The sequence below is a fragment of the Rattus norvegicus genome, chromosome 3 (assembly GCF_021556685.1).
Source record: "Rattus norvegicus strain SHRSP/BbbUtx chromosome 3, alternate assembly SHRSP_T2T, whole genome shotgun sequence".
Classification (NCBI taxonomy): Eukaryota; Metazoa; Chordata; class Mammalia; order Rodentia; family Muridae; genus Rattus; species Rattus norvegicus.
In genome coordinates, this window is record NC_141536.1 from 15,300,322 (window position 1) to 15,323,009 (window position 22,688).

Genomic DNA, 22,688 nt, shown 5'->3' on the forward strand with positions numbered 1-22,688 from the left:
GTGCATATACAAGTTCACATGTGTGTGTATGCATGCACACATGTGAGTACATTGTGTGGGCATGCCTGTGGAGGTCAGAGGTTGACATCAGGTATCTTCTTCAACCACTCTCCATATTATGTATCAAGGCAAGGTCAGTTGAACCCAGAGCTCACTGATTTGGCCATTTTAGCCAGTTTGCTCCAGGAATCTTCTGCCTCCATGAGTACGGGGATTATAGGCAAGCCACCATGCTTACCTCTGAACTACACTTGTGTGGCAAGGGCTTTACCCACTTAACCCTCTGCCAGCCCTCTCTTTCCTCCTTTTAGTACAAATGGGGGCACACTACCAACCAGCTTCTGCACTCACAGGTTCACATCTGTGGATTCAACCAAATGTGGGTTGAAAGTCTCTGCGTCCTCACCCTAAACTGTCTCAGCATCGGTAGTCAACACACACCGGCCCCTTTCTTGTTCGCTAAACAATACAGCACGTATTTACGTAGCACTACATAGGGTTTATGAGTGGTGTTGGGATGACATGATGAACAGGGGAGGAGGTATCTAACTTATAAGCAAACTCTGCCCATACATGCATGGATTTTGCTGTCTGCAGGAGCCCACATGTCCTAGGATGCGTCTCCCATGGAAAACAAGTCATAAGGGCACACACCACCCTCCTCACACCCTTGTTGCAGTTAGGCTTGGTGTACCTTGGTAGGTTTTGCTAATCCAGTAAGGCTCCTGCATTATTATGACTGTGCAGTACTCTACTGAATCCAAGTGTCCTATTTTCTCCAGCCACTACTCTGCTTACGTGGCTTCTGGTGGCTTCTGGTATTTCACTACTGCGGATGAGGCCTCAGCATACCCCTGTGGACCCCTGCGGTCCCTCCTAGTGTCTTGCCTTCCCTCTGTTATTCCACTGTGTCTCTTATTTCCTTCAGCACAGACCTGCACTGTTATGAAGCCCCTCAACTGGCCTCTTTGCTTCCTCTTAACTGTCACCTCACAAATATTAGTGGGTCCTTGCATGTTCAGGGCACTTCGGATAAGTCAAGTGAATAAGACACAGGAGAAAGCCACTTTGAAACCACCCTGGCCTTTCTCTTCTCCATGACTGCAGTCAGAAAGGGAGTGACAGGAGTCAGGCGGGTAGAAAAATGCAAATTTCCTTGTTGTCAGTGTTTTGTTGGCAAAAAATAGGCCAAGTTCTACAGCCAAACAGGCTCCTTCTGCTTCTCCTCAAGATCAGACTCTGATCAACCCTAGGGGAGAGATGCACATGTAGAGGGACAGATGGTTGCTCGGGTGGTGGCCAAGAGCGCTGTTGTCTCATGACTGCCAAGCTCCCACAGGGGACAGATAGACAGGCCTCTATACCAACCTCTAGCAGACTCAGGTGGGTTTTCCCAAATGGAAACAGGAGGCAAAGTACAAGTCCCACCACCAGCAGCAGATCCAAAGGAGGGTGGGACAACTCGAGGGCTCTCGTGGACTCTGTCTAGTCACTCAGTTTAGGGCCATCTCCTATATCCCCTTTCCCATAAAAACACAACAAGAAAGGGAATGGAATGTACCTAATTGTAAACCACTCTTATCACTCAGTACTGTGTTTTAAGACAAAGTGGCTTTTCATTAGGAACATGTGTGGTCTTTCAAAGCTTCTGAAAGCTATTTTTCAATGCCTACAATAAAAACAACATTGCTCAGTAGTATGTATCGGTAAATACATGGTAATTTCCTCAAAAGATCAAAGGTAAACTATCACTGAGACCTGGGAGAGAAGTGAGTCTGAATTACGGACTTCTTGGAAGTGTGCCATTACCCCAGTGGGGAAGACGACCTGACAGACAAACAGAGGGCATCAAATCTAACTTCTTCCCTCCTGACTGACATACTTAGGAAACACAGCCCAGAATGGCCAGCCTTCTGACAGTTTCCTTTGTTGTCTCCCCATAGATTGAGCTATAACACCTCTGTGAAGAAATTTTACCTCATGGTCTGATTAGTCATAGATTAGAAAAGTGAAGAACCCTTCAGTCCCAGCATGCCTTGCTTCTCAGAGATGTGTCATGGCTTCTTGATCAACACAATCAACCAGTTCTCACTGCTAAGACTTTTGATGCACTTGTCACCTTCACCCAGATTCCCGGCTCCTACCTCTAGGTATTCTCAGTAAACAGATACCACGAGCTTTGTTTTTGATGAGACCTCCTCAGTTCTGTGTGTGGTGAGCTGTACTATGTCTCTTCAACCACTAGCTGCATCCTGTCCTCTTGCCTCCTGGCCACTCCTTTTCTTCTCCAAGGCTGCTCTGCTTACCAAGGCTATCACATTGACCCTTGATGAGGGACACTCCCTGGGAGACCAGGAAGAACCTGTGACCCAGGCTGGATAACTAGAGCCCTTCCCCAGAGTCTTCTAACTGGAGAGAAGTGTTGTCCCCTGAGTCACGAAGCTATAAAGATAATCTGGGCTGCCTGGGGTCACATGGCCTGTGTCAGGGGAGCACGAATGGGTAGAGGAGGCAGATCTGGGGTGAGAGGTGGAGGCAGGGGTGTGAGAGTAAAGGAAAGCCATCCTGACAACAGCACTGCAGGCCTTGCATCTTGTCATGCCAGAAGCCAGACCCGCTGCTGTCACCAGCCTGGCTCTATGAAGCTTTCTACCCCCTTTCCTGCTTAAGCTAATCTGAGTTGAGTTTCTGTGACTTAAACTAGCTGACAGCCCCCTCAAGTCCATCTTTTACCAGCCGCCGACTTCCTCTTCGAACACACTTGGGATGTGACTAGTACACACACACACACACACACACACACACACACACACACACACACACACACACACCTTAAACAATCCCTTGCTCTCCTCTTGGCCCACGCAGAGCCTCACAGTGCTCCTAAAACTCAGTCACCATCTCCCAGTGAGTCTCTGCTCTGACTCTGCAGATTCCGATTACTTTTTGACAACTAAGCTAGCAGAACACGTCATTCCTCAAACACACTCCAATACCATCCTGCCCAAGCCTTGCCCATGCTGACCTTGCTCCTAGGACACCCCTATACAACTCTGTTTGTTTAAATCTACTGGAGAGAAAATGGGGGTCCCACTGCTTTTTAAGGTCCATTCTGCATTCCCAAGTCTTTTCTAAGTAGGCTCAGTCTATACATGCATGTAACCTCTTCAGCTTCATAGCACTCGCCTCACGCTCTTGCCTTGGCTGGATCTTAGGCTTTGTGTTGTCATGTCTCAGGGCCCTGAGGCCACAGTCAGAACTCTGAGGCTCAGCTCCTTGCTACCCATGCATACTGAGGTCCGTCCTAATTCCTCTAAAACACTTGTGAGGTCAATCCTTCCTAGAGGAATCCAGCCACCCTACTAGCAATGTGGTCCACCAGGTGGCAGCCAACATCTCACCTCCAAATAGGCCCTGCCCCTTACCATATAAGCCAGCCCTCCCTCCCTCACCTCTCACCCCTCACCCCTCACCCCCCAAGTCCTACCAGCTTGGGCAGCTATTTCATTTAGTTTTCTGACTGTCTAGCCGCCTTGACCCACCCCTTCATATGTTTCTGCATGGTGCACTCTGGAACTTGTAGTCTACAAAGGAGGTCCTGCTTGCTAACCAACTCACCTGAGCTATTGCTAGACAGTCTGGGATCGCCTACAACCTGCATGCCAAATTCTATGCCCTTAAAGAACAAGGGGGGTAGGAGGCCAAGCCCTATTTCTTTGGACACTGTTGGTAGCTGAGGCCCTGGGTGAACTGTGTATTAAAGTACAACTTAATTCCACTTCAATAGAGGTGACAATGAATTTTCAATTGCTGAAGAGGCAAATTATGGGTGGTATGGGAGTGGCTTTGAATGGCAGTGGGGACTCAAACCAGTTTCCCTTTGGATACACTAGGAATTGGTGATCAGGAAGTTCTCTTTCCATATTGTCTTTCACATATCCTCTGAAATTCTCAAAGCTATCAATGGCTTCTACTGCCTAACAGTGGTTTAGAGTCCTCAGTGGGCAGAGAGGGCTTCAGGACTGATCTATGCCCACTTCATCATGGTGGTTACAGTTGTCTCAATGTTGGTCAGAGATGAGAAGCATCTGGAGCTTGTGACCAATTCTAGACATCAGAACTTTGGAGGGACAGTGGGGGCTTCTGTAGATTCTCCACAGGTGACTGTCTTGCACAGGCCAGGCAGACAATGGCTGATCTCCCACCTGTTGACAATGCTGGAACACACTCTCCTGGATGTTAGCCTTTCTATGCATTGGCCAATGTTCAAATTAGTCTCGGTGCTATCTCCCGCCTGACCGAGCTCTTCCCACAATGCTGAACTCATCCTTCCCCATCCCCCAACACTCACTTCCCCATTAACCTTTTCTCTGTTTCTCCCACAGCTTGCTCCTCTGGTTCCTTGGTTGTGTTGTGAGCTCCTTGGAGGCAGGCACCTGAAAACGGCTCCTTTCATCCCCTCCAGGTCCAGAGTCCCCGGGGGGTGGATCTCAGACCTAAGTTGTTTCTTAGACTTCCTGGATGATTCTGAGCCAAGCCCTTCCACCTGCCTCTGACCGCCCTAACACACTAGGTACAGCAAACCTGACAATTACGTGTTGGACGGACCAAGCATCTCCTCTGTCTTGAAGCCAATCACATCGTTGTACCTCAATATTACTGATTCCCATGAAGAGCTAAGCTTTTCTTTCCTGTGATACCTTCATCTAACCTTCATTTTATCACATCCTAGGACAAAGGCCTTGGGTGCAGGAGCATACAGAAAGGTATGGGACAACCCCAAAGCACTGAAAAGTCTCCTGATGCATTAGGTACTTTACATTAGCATTAATATTTCTTCTGTGTTGAAGTTGTTTTCTTTTTTTTTCTTTCCACACACAATCTGATATTGATGGGAAGAGAAGAGAACCTCCCTTCTACACCAGGATGCTGCAGACACACAGAAACACTTCCTAAATAGTTACTGAGTCAAGACAACCATGTCATGGCACTTTCCCTAGCCTGTCAGAACTCTCCTTAGCAACGACACATGTGAGTGACTATCTGCATAGGAGCTATAAGTCCCCTAAGGCAGAAACAGGGATGGCCACTCTCATCATGCATGATACAAGGCTTGGCTAAAGGAGATGCCCAGTGAATATTGCCGAATATGTAAGGAAGACATCTCAGAAGCAGAACATTCTCCCAAGGCCCCTCCCCCACGTAGAGAGACATTGAACAAGGGCCACAGCAAGACACTCCTCTTTTACTTACTTACAGGTTGACCTGGGACTCTAGTTCAGGATCCTTTGTTGGCCAAGTCTGAAGGGGCTGGATGCCGAAAGAGAGAGATGACTTCGCTTTCCAGAGGAGGGTTTGTGCCAGCTGACTCCCACAGGACCCCTTGGTCAGTGGATCCATCAGTGGGCCTGGAGGCTGAGGTGCTGTGCTGAGAGAAGGAGAGAGTTATGGTGCTGATTATCAGAGAAGAGGGTAGCCTCACCACAGCCCAAGGACAATGGCCTATTGGTTCAGGAGGACACTAAGGCACAGTAAACTCTCAGGTGCCAAGCAAGGCTACATCATGACCTGTTTGTAGTGTTTCTCAGCCAACTGTGTAAGGAGGAACTGCTTGGGATCAGTCCAAATCCCAACACACCCCTCAACTATGATCACATCAGCCATAAAGATAAGTCAAAAGGATCTTCCTATGATTTGGATATGATCTGAGTGTCCTTGAAGGGTTAGTACATTGAAATTTAATCCCTACTGTAAGTATTAAGAATTTAATCCCTGGGCTGGTGAGACCACTCAGCGGTTAAGAGCACTGACTGCTCTTCTAGAGGTGTTGAGTTCAAATCCCACCAACCACATGGTGGCTCACAGCCATCTGTATGGGATCCGATGCCTTCTTCTAATGTGTCTGAAGACAGCTACAGTGTACTCATATTTAAAAGAAAAAGTGAAGTGTCTTCTTTAAAAAAAAGAAAAAGAATTGAATCCCCACTGTGAGACATTCTAATTATAGCATGCAAAGGCAGAACCTTTGGGAAGTGGTTAGGATTAGATGAGGTCACTGATGTTGGTTGGGCCCTCATAAGTGAATCCTGGTTGGCTTAGGAGAGCAAGCTCAGAGGTACGTATACACACACACACACACACACACACACACACACACACACACACACACACCTTGCATAATCTCAGAATTCTTCCAGAAAGAAAAGTATCACCATGCAGTCCCCCTCCTAGACACCATGACCATGACAACTCTTATAAAAAAAAAATCTTTTAGTTGTGGCCGGCTTACAGTTTCAGAGGTTTAGTCCATTATCATCATGGCAGGAAGCATGGCAGCCTGCAGGCAGACATGGTGCTGGAGAAAGTGCTGAAAGTTCTACATCTTCAACTGAAGGCAGTAGAAGGGGATGGTGTTGCACACTGAGCAGAGTTTGAGCATAGGAGACCTCTAAGTCTGCCTCCACAGTAACACATTTCCTCCAACAAGGTCACACCTACTCCAATAAGGCCACACCTCCTAATAGTGCCACTCCCTATGGGCCAACCATTCAAACACATGAGTCTATGAGAGCCATACCTATTCAAACGCACGTTCAAACATCCACTCCCAAAGGCTTGTAGTCATAGCATAATGCAAAATGCATTTATTCCAACTTCAAAAAGTCCCCACAGTCTATCACAGTCTCAACAACGTTTAAGAATCTAAAGTTCAAAGTCTCTTCTGAGATTCATGCAATCTCTAAACTGTAATTCCCTATAAAGGAAAATCAAAAGGCAGATCATATACTTCTAACGTGCCGTGGCACAGAGCGTACATTACCATTATAAATGGAAGCGCAGTAAGGAACTGGGGTAAATCTCCATGTCTGTGTCAAAGTGCTCTTCAGATCTCTAGCTCCTTTCCCCTTCATTGGCTGAACACAATTCTTTCTCTTGGGCTGTTTCCAATACCTGTCAGCCACTTTTTCCTACAGGTATACCAAGGCTCTGGCATCCTTAACCTCTTGGGGTCTCCAAGGTAATCCAGGTTTCCACACCTGGCCTCAGGGAACTTGAACTCAGAGATCTGCATGCCTCTGTCCCCCGAGAATGCTAGGGTTTTAAAGGCTCCTTCTACTGGGAGTAAAGTCACGTACCAGGTGACTCCCGGACCTAAACTTTTTTAAAATCCCCTTTCACAAGATGGAAGCTTAGCTGGGTGACATCTTGCCCTGAGGTAATTCCACTTAATATCTTTAATCTGTTTCTCTCCTTGAACGCAAAATTTGGCTCCATTCTGCTTCCTGATGCCCCTTTAATCCTTGAACCATACATTTTGTATTTTTCTCACTTAGTTTGCTAAAACATGTTACTATGGACAGAGTACACTCTAGGCTATTTTGGAATTTCCTTTGCCAATGCAGTTAATCAGGCTCTTCACTTTAGCTTCAGGAAAAACTTTTTGGATAAGGGCAAAAGCAGCCACAATCTTCATCAAAGTATCACAAGGATTATCTTTAGGCAACGTACTAAGTCCTTTCCTCTGAAACCTATTAAGCTACCTACACAGTTCTCAGAACCACTGTCTTTCATGCTCCCACTAGGATGGCCCATTAAGTCCCATGTAAAATATTCCATTACTTTCCCAATCCAAAGTTCACAAATCCACATTCCTCCAAACAAAAGCATGGTCAGGCCTGTGAGAGCAGTCCCTGGAACCAACTCCTGTCCTAGCATTTCCATTGTTGTGAAGACACACCATGGCCATGACAACTTTTAAAAAGAAAACATTTAACTGGGGATGGCTTACTGTTTCAGAAGTTTAGTCCATTATCATCATGGCAGGAAGCATGGCTGTGTGCAGACAGACATGGTGCTGGAGAAAGAGTTGAGACTTCTATATCTTAATCTGAAGGCAGCAGAAGGGGACTGTGTTCCACAGTGGGTGGAGTTTGAGCACAGGAGACCTCAAAGCCTGTTCCCACAGTGATGCACTTCCTTTAATAAGGCCTCACCTCCTAACAATGCCACCCCTATGGGTCAAGCATTCAAACACATGAGTCTATAAAAGTCATACCTATTCAAACCACCACAGATTGGAACTGAGAACCAAAATAAAGTCACCCAGCCAACAGTATTTTGTTATGGCAATGAACAATTTATATATAAAGATGCAGTGGATATTTTTTAAAAAATCGGGGTTGGGGATTTAGCTCAGTGGTAGAGCGCTTGCCTAGGAAGCGCAAGGCCCTGGGTTCGGTCCCCAGCTCCGGGAAAAAAAAAAAAAGGGGGGTTGGGGATTTAGCTCAGTGGTAGCGCAAGGCCCTGGGTTCGGTCCCCAGCTCCGGAAAAAAAAAATAAAAAAAAAATAAAAATAAAAAAAAAATAAAAAATCACCAGCTAGCTGGGGTTGGGGATTTAGCTCAGTGGTAGAGCGCTTGCCTAGCAAGCACAAGGCCCTGGGTTCGGTCCCCAGCTCCGAAAAAAAGAAAAAAAAATCACCAGCTAGGGGCTGGGGATTTAGCTCCGTGGTAGAGCGCTTACCTAGGAAGCGCAAGGCCCTGGGTTCGGTCCCCAGCTCCGAAAAAAAGAACCAAAAAAAAAAAAAATCACCAGCTCACTTATACAAGAGGCAGACCTGACTGAGCAAGGAAAGCTATGTGTAAATGCTTTGTGAGACTAGCAACGATGGGGACTGATGCCACCGCTCCCAGTGCCCAGTAGCACTCTTGGTTCATCTAATGTCAAGTTTAAAGAGCCTTGAGGGATAGAGAAATGGCTCAGTGGTTAAGAGCACTCACTACTCTTGCAGAGGACCTGGATTCTATTCCCAGCACCCACATGGTGGCTCACAACCATTTGTCACTTTAGAAAATCTAGTGCCCTCTTCTGAATCAGGCAAACAAATGGTGCATAGACAAATATTCAGGGAAGACATTTATATACATAAACTTAATGAATCTAAAAAGGTTTTAAAGCTGTGACTAGCCATCAAAGGGCTCAAGACTGACAACAGAACTAGAGACACAGCGAAGCGAAGCCCTCTTCAGGAGTAACAGCATCTAGTGTGCAAAGGGCACATGCCTGTCGATGTGACAACTGGACTGCACATAGGAATACTCACTAAGAAGGGCACTCCTGAGGTGTGCCTGTTCCTTTCCAGATAGCACACCGAGGGAGATGGGACAGACAGTTCTGGGAAGGAGGGGCTGGTCTGCTGGGAAAGCAGCAGCCATGGTCTCTCCAAGTGGAATGATTTCAATCAGTAGCATCTTGGCTCCCCTCAACCCCACGTGAAAGACAACTGAATCCAACTACTGGGCAATGGAAAAATAGAAAGAAGGAGTGAGAACACATCACTCAAATACCTTGAAGCTTTGTTCTGGGCCCATGGCCACTCATGTTTGGTTCAAAATAAACCATTTTCTTAATCTCTTTGAAAAAAGCAATATTTAATAGCATTTGGTCAAGAAGCACTTTTTAAACTGAATTTTTCTGGAAAGATTGTGACAAGGGAGCAGGCAGGAAGACTAGAGGGTCAGGGCAGTGTCACCTGTGAGGGGGTCTACATAGGGAGCTACATGCCTCTGGGTATTTGGAATCAGACAGGCATTGTCCATTCTGAGCTGCTCCAGAAGGTGCTAAGAAGGCCCCAGACTGAGATACGCTTTTTAAAAAAAGCCGTTCTATGCCTAATGCAGAAGGAATCCACATCTACCTGTGTCCCTCCTGTCCCTTAGACCATTCTCTTGCTAAGAGTCTCTGGTGTTCCTTCTTTGTAAGGGGTGACCCAGCTCTCCCCATCACCTTTTCTGGGTTAGAGAAGCTGCCTGCAGTACAACTGACCGACAAGTCCACTCGCCTCCCGTTTACCCCACAGTAGCTAAGCAGACTCAAAGGCTCACACCTCTCACCTGGGACAAAAGGTAAAGAGCTATCCTGGTACATGAACAGCTCTTGTGCATGTGTACGTGTGTGTGTGTGTGTGTGTGTGTGTGTGTGTGTGTGTGTGTGTATGTGTGTGTATGCATTTACATGTGTACAGGACTGTGTGGAGGTCAGAGGTTGACATCAGTTATCTTCCTCAGTTGCTCTATATCCCCCCTTTCAAGAGTATGAGTGATTTGCCTGCATGTATTTTTTGGGCACCATGTGTGTGACTGGTGACTGCATTTGTGAGCCACCATGTGCTAGATGCTGGGAACCAAACCCAGATCCTCTGCAAAACCAGTAAACACTCTTAACTGCTGATCTATGTCTCCAGTCCCTACATTGTATGCTTCAAGACAGGGTCTCGTACTGAGACTGGAGCTCACTGAATGCCTACACTAGATGGCCAGGAAGACCCAAGGGTCCTCCCACTTCTGCCTCCCAGTGCTGGGATTACAGGCATGCACTGTAATGAATGCTGCAAATGTGAACTCCGGTCCTCATGCTTGTCCAGCCGGCCATTCTCTGAGCAGCCCTGCCTCCGAGGCTCAGTGCCACCGGAGTTTGTTGTTGCTCCAGCATTAAAACAATAACCAATAAACAAACAAACAGGCATAGCTTCAAAACAAGCAGCACTTTCTTTTCACATGAGATTTCTTTTGATTACGAAGATCAAACTTGCATGCAAAAGGCTGAGAACGGGGGCTGGGGATTTAGCTCAGTGGTAGAGCGCTTACCTAGGAAGCGCAAGGCCCTGGGTTCGGTCCCCAGCTCCGGAAAAAAAAAAAAAAAAAAAAAAAAGGCTGAGAACGTGCTCTCCAAGTCCAACAAGGGTTGGAGGAGCAGCAGGAAGCTGAGCGAGGCTTCACGTTCAAGCATAGTCCTATAAAGGGACAGCTGGCTAAAGCTGTGCTGCTCATCTTGGTGGCCACTTTGACCACATCTGGCTACTAAACAGTTGAAATGGAGACAGGCCAATGGGGGCTGCATTGAGTGCTTCTGGAAGACTTAGTACAACTGACACTCACCAAACATCTCACTGATAATTTCTTACACTGATTACATGTTGAGTTCTGTGTTACATATGCAGCCCTCTGTGTGGACATGTGCAGCCCAGAGGTTAACACTGGATGTCTGTTGCACTCTATTTTATGTTTTGAGACAGAATCTCTCACTTGACCTGGACCTCAGTTGATCTGGTAAGACTAGATAGTCAAAGAGCCCCGGAGTCATCCTGTGTCTACCTCTCAGAGACAGGATTACAGGTATGCTCTGCCGTGCTCCCCAGGCTTCTTACATGGGTACTGGAAATCTGACCTCAGGTCCTCAGTTTCGCATAGCAAATACTTTCTTGGCTGAGCCATTTCCCCAGCCCTGGGATTCTTTTTAATGTGGCTAGTAGAAAATGTAAAATTGCATGTGACTCATTTTCTGTTTCACACAGTGCTGCTCAAGGAGAAATGGTGCCCTCGAGTTTTCTCTGAGGTAAGGAGCTGGGTGATCGTTATCCTGCAGCATCAGTCCTCAGCTGAGGACCACTGTCTTATTAGGGTTTCTGCAGCTGTGACAGAACACTCTTAGTAAAAGCAACCTGGGGAGGGAAGTGTATACCTTCTTCTTACAGGTTACAGCCCATCGTCCAGGGAAGTCAGGGCAGAAGTGCAGCCTGGAGCTGATGCAGAGGCCATGGACGAGTGCTGCTTATTGGCTTGCTCAGCCTGCTTTCTTATAGCACTCAGGACTACCAGCCCAGGGATGACTACCCACAATGGCTGGACCTTCCCATATCAATCACTAATTATGAACTTGCACTGCACACTTGACTCCAGGGAAATCTTAGAGGCATTTTCTCTACCCAAATGACTCTAGCTTGTGTTGAGTTGACATAAAACTAGAGAGGATAAGAGCCTCTTGCTAACCTGACACACCAATGCATTATTAAACAATAACCTTTTCTAAAGGCTAATCCCGAAGACCTCATAATAACATCACAATGCAAACATAGTATAACTTTAAAAGTCTCACAGTCTTTAAATTCTTAATACTTTAACCAGGCGTAGTGGCATATGCCTTTAATCCTAGCACTTTGGAGGCAGAGGCTAGCCTGGTCTACAGAGTGTTTCAGGGCAGCAGAGCTACATAGTGAGGCCATGCCAGAAACGAGACAAAGCAGAACAAAACAGATACTTTAAAGTTCAGTCTCCTAAAATAGCCCGTCTTTCAAAGTTCAGGCATCTCTAAAATACCCATAGTCTCTTTAAACTCTCTAAAATCTCTCTGAAACTCCAGAGTCTCTCCAAAATCTCTTAATTGTGGGATCCAGTAAAAAAAAAAAAAATTAAATACCTTCTTATTCCAGGGTGAAGGAACAGGGCAGTCACAATCTTCAACAGAGTGAATATCAGTGTTTGAGGTCTGGGACTCACTCAGGATCCTCTGGGCTACCAAAGTCCTCGGTAAAACTCCATGTCTCTAGCTCTGAAGCAATTAGGCTGCATTTCCATCAGTAGCCCCTCCTGGGCTCTTGTAAGGGACTCTAAGCCTGGTACATGATGCCAAGCTCCAACTTCTGCCCAGGACTATCAATTCTGGGGCTCCGGCTGTAACTGAGGCCATACTTTCACCAATGGCCTCTTCAGCACTAAGTTTCAGCTGCTCTCCATGTCTCTTTCATGCCTTTAAAAACGGTATCAGCTGAGAGACTCTTACACATTACCAAGTCCGGCTGTCAGCATGAGATGCAGCCCTGTCCTGTCTGGACCACAAATGTTCCTAAATTTACAATCCTAGATGGTTCTGGTCACTTTCTAATCACCGCTGGTTTCTCAGCTCCAGCTAACCCATAAAGCAAAGGTTTCACATCAACTGTGCTTGGCTCTCGTTAACTACGGTGGACTCTTAAGCTCCAGCTAACTGGACACCATGGTTTCTTAGACAAAATATCAAATGGTTCCTATAGTCTTTAAGCAACTCTTCAACTTCCCTCTGAACTTTCACAGCAAGGTCTCTAACATCTCAATTAGAGATAGAGTCTCTATCTCTCAGCATTATCTTTTAAGTTTCTACAGAGGTTCATTTAGCTCTGAACACTCAATGGCTTTCCCAGCCCAAACTTCTAGCCTTTCTAGTTCCTCCCTGAAACGCTGTCATTCTGTATATATCAATGCTCTACTCCTGGTACCAATTTCTGTACCTATTGATGCTCTTAATTCTGTGTCAAACACAATGACCAAAAACAACTTGGGAAGTAAAGGGTTTATTTCATCTTATAGCTTATAATCCATCACCCAAGGCAGGAATCAAGGCAAGAACTGAGCCACAGAGGCCTTGGAGGAGTGCTGCTTTCTGTCTTGCATAGCCTGCTTTATTACACACTCCTAGATCACCTGCCCAGTGTGATCTAGGACACCACCTCAAGTGTAGACCTTCCTACATCAATCACCAATTTAAAAAACCCACTACAAACTTGCCTCCAGGCAATCTTATGCAAGCATTTTCTCAATTGAAAATCTCTTTTCCCTAATGACTCTAGCTTGTGTCAAGTTGACATAAAACTAGCCAGGGCAGTGATGTAACACCCCAGTACTCAGAGCTCTCTGGCAAGTAGGCAAGGCAGCTGCAGGTGCGAGGGGGTGCCCTGTGGATGGTGGAGATGTGTTGAGAAGGTAGAGGAAGATGTGGAGAACACAGAAATGTAGAAGGTTCTACGGCCGCTTAAAGGACTGAGAGGACTGATGGCATTCTCTTTAGCTAACGGTTTGGTTTCCTTAGTGGAATCTCTGATCTTTCACTTGACCAAAAATGCAGGGGCTCCCCAATATAACGGGACTACTGTATTTATTTACAAGATTTTAGACATCAATACAGATATGGACCAGACATGGAATGTTACAGAAAGAGAGAAAATGCTACATGGATATTCTCTTAGCTTCTTAATTTTATAGTATTGGTAACATTTCAACACACTACTTTCTAGCTTTTTTTTTTCTAGGTTTTACTTTAAAGACTTGAGAATAGTATCTCTTTGAAAGCCACCATTTCCATTTTGACCTAACTTTACCCACCTTTGTGCTTCGATTCTCTTCCACACCATTTGGATTCTGTCTTGTCACTGTTCATTTTCATCTACTCATTCATTTTTTTCATAACTTTTTAATTTTAAAAAGTAGGTTTCCTTATCCCTGGAGCATAGTTTGTCTTTATTGTCTATGTAAAATATTCACTCGAAGGACTTCTTAGGGAATGGGAAGAACTCACAAAAATAGGCAAACTTGTTCAATAAGAGAAAAATGTATCAAAAGTAAGCAAATGGCCAAAGTCCACACTGCAACTCTGGAGGTTTGCTGGTATGTGTGGACACAGGGAAAGAGACAAGGAAATTTCCCATCTTGCGTAATGTGAGGAAAATAAGCAAGAGTGCTTTTCGGACCTAACCTGCTCACGTTTGCCTTAAAGGGACAAGGACTGGCAGGTGGCTTGGGCAAGACTGGCAGTGGTATCTTCTTTATACTGCCCGCCTGGCTAATGAGAAGAAGTATTCACCCGAGAAAAAGCTGAGTGAATGATAAGCACAGCTTAGATCAGAACTTCTTGAGAGGTTGTGAGTAAACGTTCATGTGAACCCACCCAAAAAAGGACCCACCAGCCATGGAAAATCTCCAGAGACTCTCTGAGATGGGGCTGGCTGCCTTCTGTGTGTAGGAAGGAGGATACCAATAGAAAGCCAGACAGAGGGTCAGATGTGCTATTTTCAAACCTACCCACCATTTATTCAGTGATATTGTGGACTGTTCTCTTCATTCAGATAGTATTCACAGCTAGACAGGCATGGCCAGGCCTGCTAAGACCTCATGATGCAGACAGTTTGACATCACAGAAAACCATAAGTGCGGCACAGAAGGCAACTGCACTGGCAGGAGGCAGGCATGACAGCATAGACCAGGAAGCTCAACCTCAGCTCGGGCACGTGTCTCGCCACGCTCATCACTGGTTGTCAGCTATGCTTTACTAAGCGCCTGTAAGGTAGTACATCCCTTTAGTTCCTGGAGACTGACCCAAGAAAATCTCGGAGTTCAAGGTCAGCCTGGAACAGAGCAAGTTTTAGATCCAGGTGTGATGGTACACACCTTTAATCTGGGCCACGCCTTCTGCTGGAGGCCTACATAACGACATTGAAGAAAGAAGATTCTTCCTTCTACTACTTGCATTTCCTAGCCAGCACATCTGTTGGAATCTACTTCTCTACAGAAGAGCAGCTAAACAACCAGCCTTGTGGGACTGAGTAACTACTAGATTCTTGGACTTCCCATCCACAGCTGCCCACTGTTGGGTTAGGTGGACTGCAGACTGCAAGTCTTCACAATAAATTCCCTCAATATAGAGAGACATTCCATAAGTTCTGTGACACCAGAGAACACTAAGACAGCGCCTGAGGAACTACAGGGAGGCACACCCACCCACAAGCATCTGTGATCTCACACACTGCTTGTACTGACCATTTACTGAGGAAAACCTTACTGCATATCAATCAGGATTTGTTCCCATCTTCAAACCAAGCTTTGGATGTCTGGGCTGACAGCCATCAAGTGAGCAGTATTTCCTAAGGAGCTGCAGCAGTGGATGAAGCACCCAAGTCAAATCCCTCCACTCCCACTACACTCTCCTTATCTCAGAGACTTTTTATACTTCATGATGGTGAACTGTCCTGCTCAGACATTGGCTTACCGGCATGTGGTCTATTTCATGCTACTAGGATGTCAGCTCCGTAAAGGAAGGAACCCTATCTCCCTGTTCACAGCATTCCCACACACCCAGCACACAGAGGGACTGTGTGACCAATTTGTCCAATGAATCAATGCCTAGGTAGATGCCAGGAGCACAGAATATTCCGTTTGAGGAGGGAAAACATGCTAGGAATCTTGGGCCTTTCAAAACTCTTTGATTAGCCATGCCTTTGGATCAGGCAGCCCCACTATCTCATTAGTCTCTTGTCAGGGAGCTGCTTTGTGAGAACTGAGCGGGCTGCACCTATGGCACATTGACCCAGGCTTGGGTGGAAGAGACGTGAGGATATACTTGCTGCCTGGCAGCCCCTCTCTCTGGTCAAAAATCAAGGCAGGCACTCATGTGCTCAGTTCCATCTGGGCTATGCCATCGCTTTTTATGCCTACAGAGCCCAACTCAGTTACATCTGAAACAGGGGTACAACTGGCCGAAGAGAGATGCTGCCCCCGACACACTGTGACAGGACTCGCTCCCTGCCCTCTTATATTGTGACAGGACTCGCTCCATGCCCTCTTCCTCACATTGCAAGAGTTCAAACTGCAATGTCCTTTTGCTGTGCTGAGAGTTCAGGCGTGATTTAGATTCTACCGATCAGAGGTGTTTCAGAGAGCCTCTGAAATGAAGCCAGACAGGAGGAGAGAGACAGGCATCATTCTGCTCTGCAGAGGGCAAAGGGGTTCTGTGGATAAGAACTTGGCTGCCTTTCAATTCCAGAGTTTTCTGAAGCAGCGGTAACAGTGGTAGAGACTAAGGCAGTGAGGCTCTGCAGTTAGTGACGGCAGTAACAGAAGTTTCCAACCTCTGATTTAGCTTTCTATGCCACTCAGTGTCTCTGGTGTTAGGAATTCAAATCCAGAAGCTTATACATTCTTGGAGAACTTTCTAACTTGCCCTCTAGCCCCAGGTTCCTTCCCTACTGGTTTCTTGTCATGAACCTTTCTTTCCTGATGACTGCAAATCACTAAGAGAGTACAGACTAATCAGCCCTCTGCTTCTTCCAGGACATTATAAACAGTTCATTCTTTGTGTCCCTAGTAACCCCTTCTGTTATGCTGAGAAGGGTGGATTCTGTTATCTGTAACAGATTACTGTTCCTTTGGCCTTTCGAGTGTTTGGCTGATTGGATTGTTACAGTTTGTCAAATTGGCTTAATAACAGACAGAACTCTATGTGGCATAGGACAGGGTTCAGATTTCTTCTAATTGGAACAATGTTCAAATTCCATGAGCAGCAGAAAGAGGCAGTGTACTTCTATTGGAACACATAGGAGTGCAGCCCTGGAGTAGAAGAGAAACTTTACTTCATGCACTAAGTACTTCCCTAGCATGAAGAAGTGCTACGACGACAAGCAGACCACAGTACACAGACAGACTTTCCAGGTCACCGTGAGGGCGCACACTTTGTTCTCGATGTTGACAACTTGCCTGACATTGTGTTAAGTCATCTATTGAAAACTGTGTGATCCTAAAGTGTGCTGAGAAAGTAAAATGGCTGAAAAATCTGAGTCTAGCTGGCCATGCACTAACATGGCCAACAACTGAACCACATCTTAAGGCCACTCTAGCTTGGAGGTGGGGTAGGCACTGGCTGTTAGGGAGCCCTTCATACACCAAGTTCATTCTGCTTTATTAACCTCATGTCCACTGTGATGGTAGATAGAGCTCAGGGCCACACACCCAGTTGGCCCCATTCACTTTTCAGGAAAGGCCACCATTATCTCCTTTGTAAATGTTTCTTTTATCTCTTTTGTTTTCCTTCTTTCTTTCTTTCTTTCTTTCTTTCTTTCTTTCTTTCTTTCTTTCTTTCTCTCTTTCTCTTTCTTTCTAACAGATGAAACACTTTCCCCATTTCAAAATCTTTTTTCCTTTACTGGATAGGTTTTGTCCAGTATAAACATCTTTACAAAAGAAAAAAAAAAACAAGTCAACATACATAAACCATGAGTTTTTTCTAACACACCCTGCTACTCCTGCAGAAGTGACTAGTTGTTGTTTCCAATCCTCTCCTGTCATTATCTCCCCCTTATTCCAAAAACAGTCTTGTCAAAGGCCAGCAATGACCTGCAAGAGGTCAGACCTAGTGGTTACTTCTTGGATGATTTGATTTGATTAAAAAAAAAAAAACAATAACACTCCTCTTTACATAAACTACGACTTTTTACTTATGTGTGTATATTAATTGCATACATGGGGTGCATATGAGTATATTGTCTGCATTTGTGGGGTGCATACATGTGTGGATGTGGAGGTCGAGTGATGTTGGATACCTTTGATTGCTCTCCACCTTACATATTGAGGCAGGGTCTCTCCATAGGACCCAGGGATTGACGATTTGGCTAGCTGGGTGAGCCAGCCTCCTCTGGGTTGGAGGTAGGTCAGCACACCCCCTGGAGGACTAGAGAGCTAAATGTGGGTCCTCACAGCTGCACAGCATGTACTTTTTCTACTGAATTGAGCTCTTCAGCCATATATTTTTTTTCCTTACGCTCTTCTGAAAACTTTCCAGAATTATACAATACGGTCCTAAAGTCTCTGTTATCTCTTAGTTCCACATTTTTTAACCTATATTCTAGTAATCCCTAATGAAATGAAAGGTCAAAACTTTGCTACATTCTTCCAAACATTTATTACCCAAAGATCCATCTCTACATCATCTTTTAAGGCAAACACCAAGCACACGGGGCTGGTGAACTAGTGGGCAGAGCAGGGTAAAGACTCAGGTCGGCTGTCAAGCTCAACGACCTGAATTCAAGCTTAGGATCTACTTGATAGAAGGGGAGAACCAAGTCCTCACCAGTCACTTCCCTGATCTGCACATGTGCACTGTATGAGTAGAGTGTGTACACAACTCCACACTAGATAAACAAAATGCTAAATTTTAACTGCTCTGAACTGAGATGTACTCTAGGTTAAAATGCACATCAGATTTTGATTGGAAAAAAAGTAAACTATCTTGGTATTTTAAAATATTTGTTACATGTTAAAATGATAATATTTTTGACATACTGGGTTAAATAAAAGAATCAAATTGGTTTCATATATTTTTGTTTTCAACAGTATGGTTGCTAAGGGAAAAAAATTAATTTCGTATGTAATTTCGCACACTGGGTGTCCCCCAAAGAACCTGCAACTTTTCACTGAAATGCCTATTCTAGATAGCTTTCCAATCAGAAACACAGGTTGACAGTCGTTCCCTCTAATGATTTCCGGTGATCTCATACAGTTCGGTAGACATTTTTCTCTCTTAACTTTTGTCAGTCTGAATGTTTGTGCACCTCTCCAGAGTCATCCTAATTCACGTGCTGAAATTTAACCGTGGTCTAATTAGTATGGAGAGAGCACCCTTGGGGGCTTAGTCAGGCACAAGAGTTTTCCCAGTGCAACTTCCAAAGGAGGCAAAGCTTATTGGCTGCAGTTAAGTCTATACCATATAACCACACTTCTAGAAGGCTCTGTATCTGAGAAACAAGCACTCATCAGTTACAAAATCAAGTGGTGACCTAAGTTTGGATTTTACAGCCTTGGGAACTGTGACAGCACATTCCTGCTGGCTACAAATTACTAATAATGTACTCTAAACGGCCTCTGCCAGCAAGCAGCTCCACAGAGGACAGCCTTCTACTTGAGTCTCTTTGGAGTCAGGCTCCTATCTGTTCTGTCCTCTCAGACTATAAGGTTTAGGAACAACCCGATGTGTTCCCCACTCCACCCTACCCCCACTGCTGCCCTCATATGTATGAACACTGCTTTAGTGTTTCCCAGCAAGTCTTGCTTTAGAGTTCTCAGTTCTCCAATCTGCCTACAGCACTGTCTGTCAGACTTCATCTCTCTTCAGATCTTCAGTTCTGGAAACCAGACGACCAAACCTAATTTCTCATATTAACCTTCTACAGCAAAACTAATTTAACTATTGTCTTCCTCCAAGAAAGGAAGCTGGTTTGCATTAATTTAAAATCTTAGTGAATAATGAAGGTTGGTTTTGCTTCTCCTGCCCTTAGGAGAACAGATATGATATGAAAATTAATTTTCTTCTGTTGGCCTTCGGAGCCCATTATGTTGGCCCAATGCAAGATGGCTTTTCATAGTCTTTCCTAAGAAGACTGCTGTTTATCCAAAAGAAAACTGTCAGTAGCAGCTTTATTTATGATTAAATACTTAAGGCCTTGACACAAAAGAATAGTGACGTAATATAGAGGAACCAAAGACAGCAAAGGCCTTTTAAGTATCATTAACAAAACCACCCCAAACCCAGAAGGCCCCTACAAAACACCAAAACTCCAAAGTCGGAAGAAGCATATGGAAGAAGGGAAGGCAGTCAACTGCATGCATAATGATAACTGCTCATTTCAGAGCCCAGTTTGGCCTGGAAAGCAACAGGAACAAGAAAGCACTTGTCTTGGCATCAGATCCGTTCTAGAAGACGTGGGCTTTCTGCATGACTAATGAGGAGGCCATCATGTACGGAGCAATATTTGGAAAAGGACAAAATATGTTTTCCACTCATAATTCCAACTCTTCTGTCTAGTGGGGGCTCTGCAGCCACTGTGGCTATACTCAGCAACTGTAATGTAATCATGGAGTTAAGATAGTCTTTTAGAGGGCTGGAGAGATGGCTCAGTGGTTAAGAGCACTGACTGCTCTTCCAGAGGTCCTGAGTTCAAAACCCAGCAACCACATGGTGGTTCACAACCATCTGTAATGGGATCTGATTCCCTCTTCTGGTGTGTCTGAAGACAGCTACAGTGTACTTATATAGAATAAATAAATAAATCTTTAAAAAAAAGATAGTCTTTTAGAACAAGAACTAAGTCATAGCACCAACCCCACTGTGGCTATGGACAGCGCCATGACACCTGGATTTTAGGGTTTCCTATATCTAACAGCACTCTGGTCAACCCAATACCCATTTCCTTCTGAAAAGAGCACTGTGATTTCCCCTAGGAAGTCACTACCTACTGGTCTCTATGAATGGAAGTGGTTTACCCATCAGTTCTGAGTTGAGTCCATGATCCAGGTCTGACCATTTGGTTCAGGGATGTTCCCTAGCCAGTGACAGTCACTCCAGACATTTACTGAGAATAAAACAGTATCTTTCTGGAATAGGAAGGAAACCTATAGTAGTTAACTTTCTTTGCCTATCTTGAGAATAAATCAAGCTGGTTGGCTTTTGTCGGCTTGACACAGGTTATCTTCAAAGAAACCTCAGTTGGGACAATTCTTCCATCCGATTTGCCTACAGATGGGATGTTTGCTTGACTGATGGTTCATGTGTGAGGCCAGCCCACTGTGGGTGGTGTCAAACCCTGGGAAGGTGGTCCTGGGCTATATTAAAAAGTAGGCTGAATAAGCCCTTAGAAGCGAGCCAGTAAGCACCATTCCTCCGTGGTCTGTACTTTAGTTCCTGCTTCCAGGTTCCTATCTCAACCTCTTTCAATGATGGACTATGGTGTAGAAATGTAAGATAAACCATTTCTATCCTACGATGCTTTGGGTCATGCTATTTATTACAACTAGGACAAAAATCAACACTGAAAACAAAGACTCGGATGACATCACTGATGGAGGACCCAGACCGCCTCCTCCCAAAGCTTGATCCTACCCAGAATTATGCAACTGCATGAACCAAAGCTTCTCTCTTGCTTGCCATTCATAGCCTTTGAGGATATTTGAAAACATGCTCATAAGTCATGGATGCAAGCCTATCAAAATGATGGTGTCTTATTAGTCCTGTATGGAGGAGAAGATTTCAATGGTGATTACAGTTGAATAGCCAGGAGTGAGAACTACCTAATCTAAGCCATTATCATTCACCTTGAGTTCAGACCATGGAAATGACACTGGTACCACAAGTGGTTACACAGACAGAAGTATGAGTGATGGGCGGCAAGGACGAGGCAGGCTTCGACAATGCTCTTAGGAAAGCAACAGAGCTGCTTACTAATAAAGTGCTTTAAGTTAGGCCTAGAGAACTGAATTGGCAAAGTGCTTGGTATATTAGCATAAGGACTCCATGTTAAAAAAAAAAAGCTGGATGAGGTAACATGTGCTTGTAACTGCTGGGAAGATAGAGACAGATGGAAAGTTCCTAGGCCTCACCGGTTAGCTAACCAAGCCTAACTGGTGATCTCCTGACCTCCTGGTATATGAGAGACCCTGACTTAAAAGAACAATGTGGATGGCTGTTGCTGCTGCTACTACTACTACTACTACTACTATATCAAACACATGCACACGCACTAACCTGGGCCCATGGGGACTCACAGAGACCGAATCACCCAACCAAAGAGTATGCATGGGCTGGACCTAGGTCCCCTACACATATGTAGCAGATGTGCAGCTTTGTCTTAGACAAAGATCTAAAAATTAGATCGGGGCTGTCTATGACTCTAACTCTGTTCCCTGCCTTTGGATCTCTTTCCCCTAGCTAGGCTGCCTTGTCTGGCCTCAGTGGGAGAGGACGAGCCTAGTCCTGCTGCGACTTGATATGCCAGGGCAGGCTGGTACCCTTCTCTGAGGAGAAGGGGAGGAGGGAAAGGAGAGAAGGGGTTGTGAGGGTAGGACTGGGAGGAGAGAAAGGAGGGGCTGCAATTGGGATGTAAAGTGAATAAACAAATTAATTAAGGAAAATAAACAAAAGAATTAAAGACTCCCTGACCTTATACAGAACATGAAGAATCTAGGTGACCAGCTACAGAAATTGCTGGAGAAAAGTTTCTTGCATTACCATGGAGGATTGGCTTTCAAAGTGGGAGGGGCTTGAGAGGGGCCATTGAGAGGAGCTGGAGGAGAATATGATCAAAATACATTATATGAAGTTCTCAAAGAACAAAAAAAATTAATGAAAAAATTCACTTGGTAAACTCAGAAGCTCAGCCTCTGAGAACTGTGGCAGCCCAAGTGACACAGCTCAGCAGGTGGCGACTATTTAACATAACACAGGTTCATTCCTCATCTTTCTTGATGGTTAGAAGTGGGGGCAAAAAAAAGCAACAGAAT

General features: G+C 45.2%; 1 protein-coding gene across 39 annotated transcripts in view; it reads right to left on the minus strand.

Moving 5' to 3' along the window:
- Positions 1 to 22,688, minus strand: part of Garnl3 (GTPase activating Rap/RanGAP domain-like 3) — a 144,242-nt gene that overhangs the window by 116,049 nt on the left and 5,505 nt on the right. For 16 of the 39 annotated variants that reach the window (XR_015683290.1, XR_015683288.1, XR_015683289.1 and 13 more), the window contains 1 exon segment: positions 5,258 to 5,428. Coding sequence is in view for 14 of the 39 variants with exons in the window: in NM_001430653.1 (NP_001417582.1) it covers positions 5,258 to 5,428 (171 nt within the window). In the remaining 25 variants the exon portion in view is untranslated. 39 annotated transcript variants of the gene reach the window in all.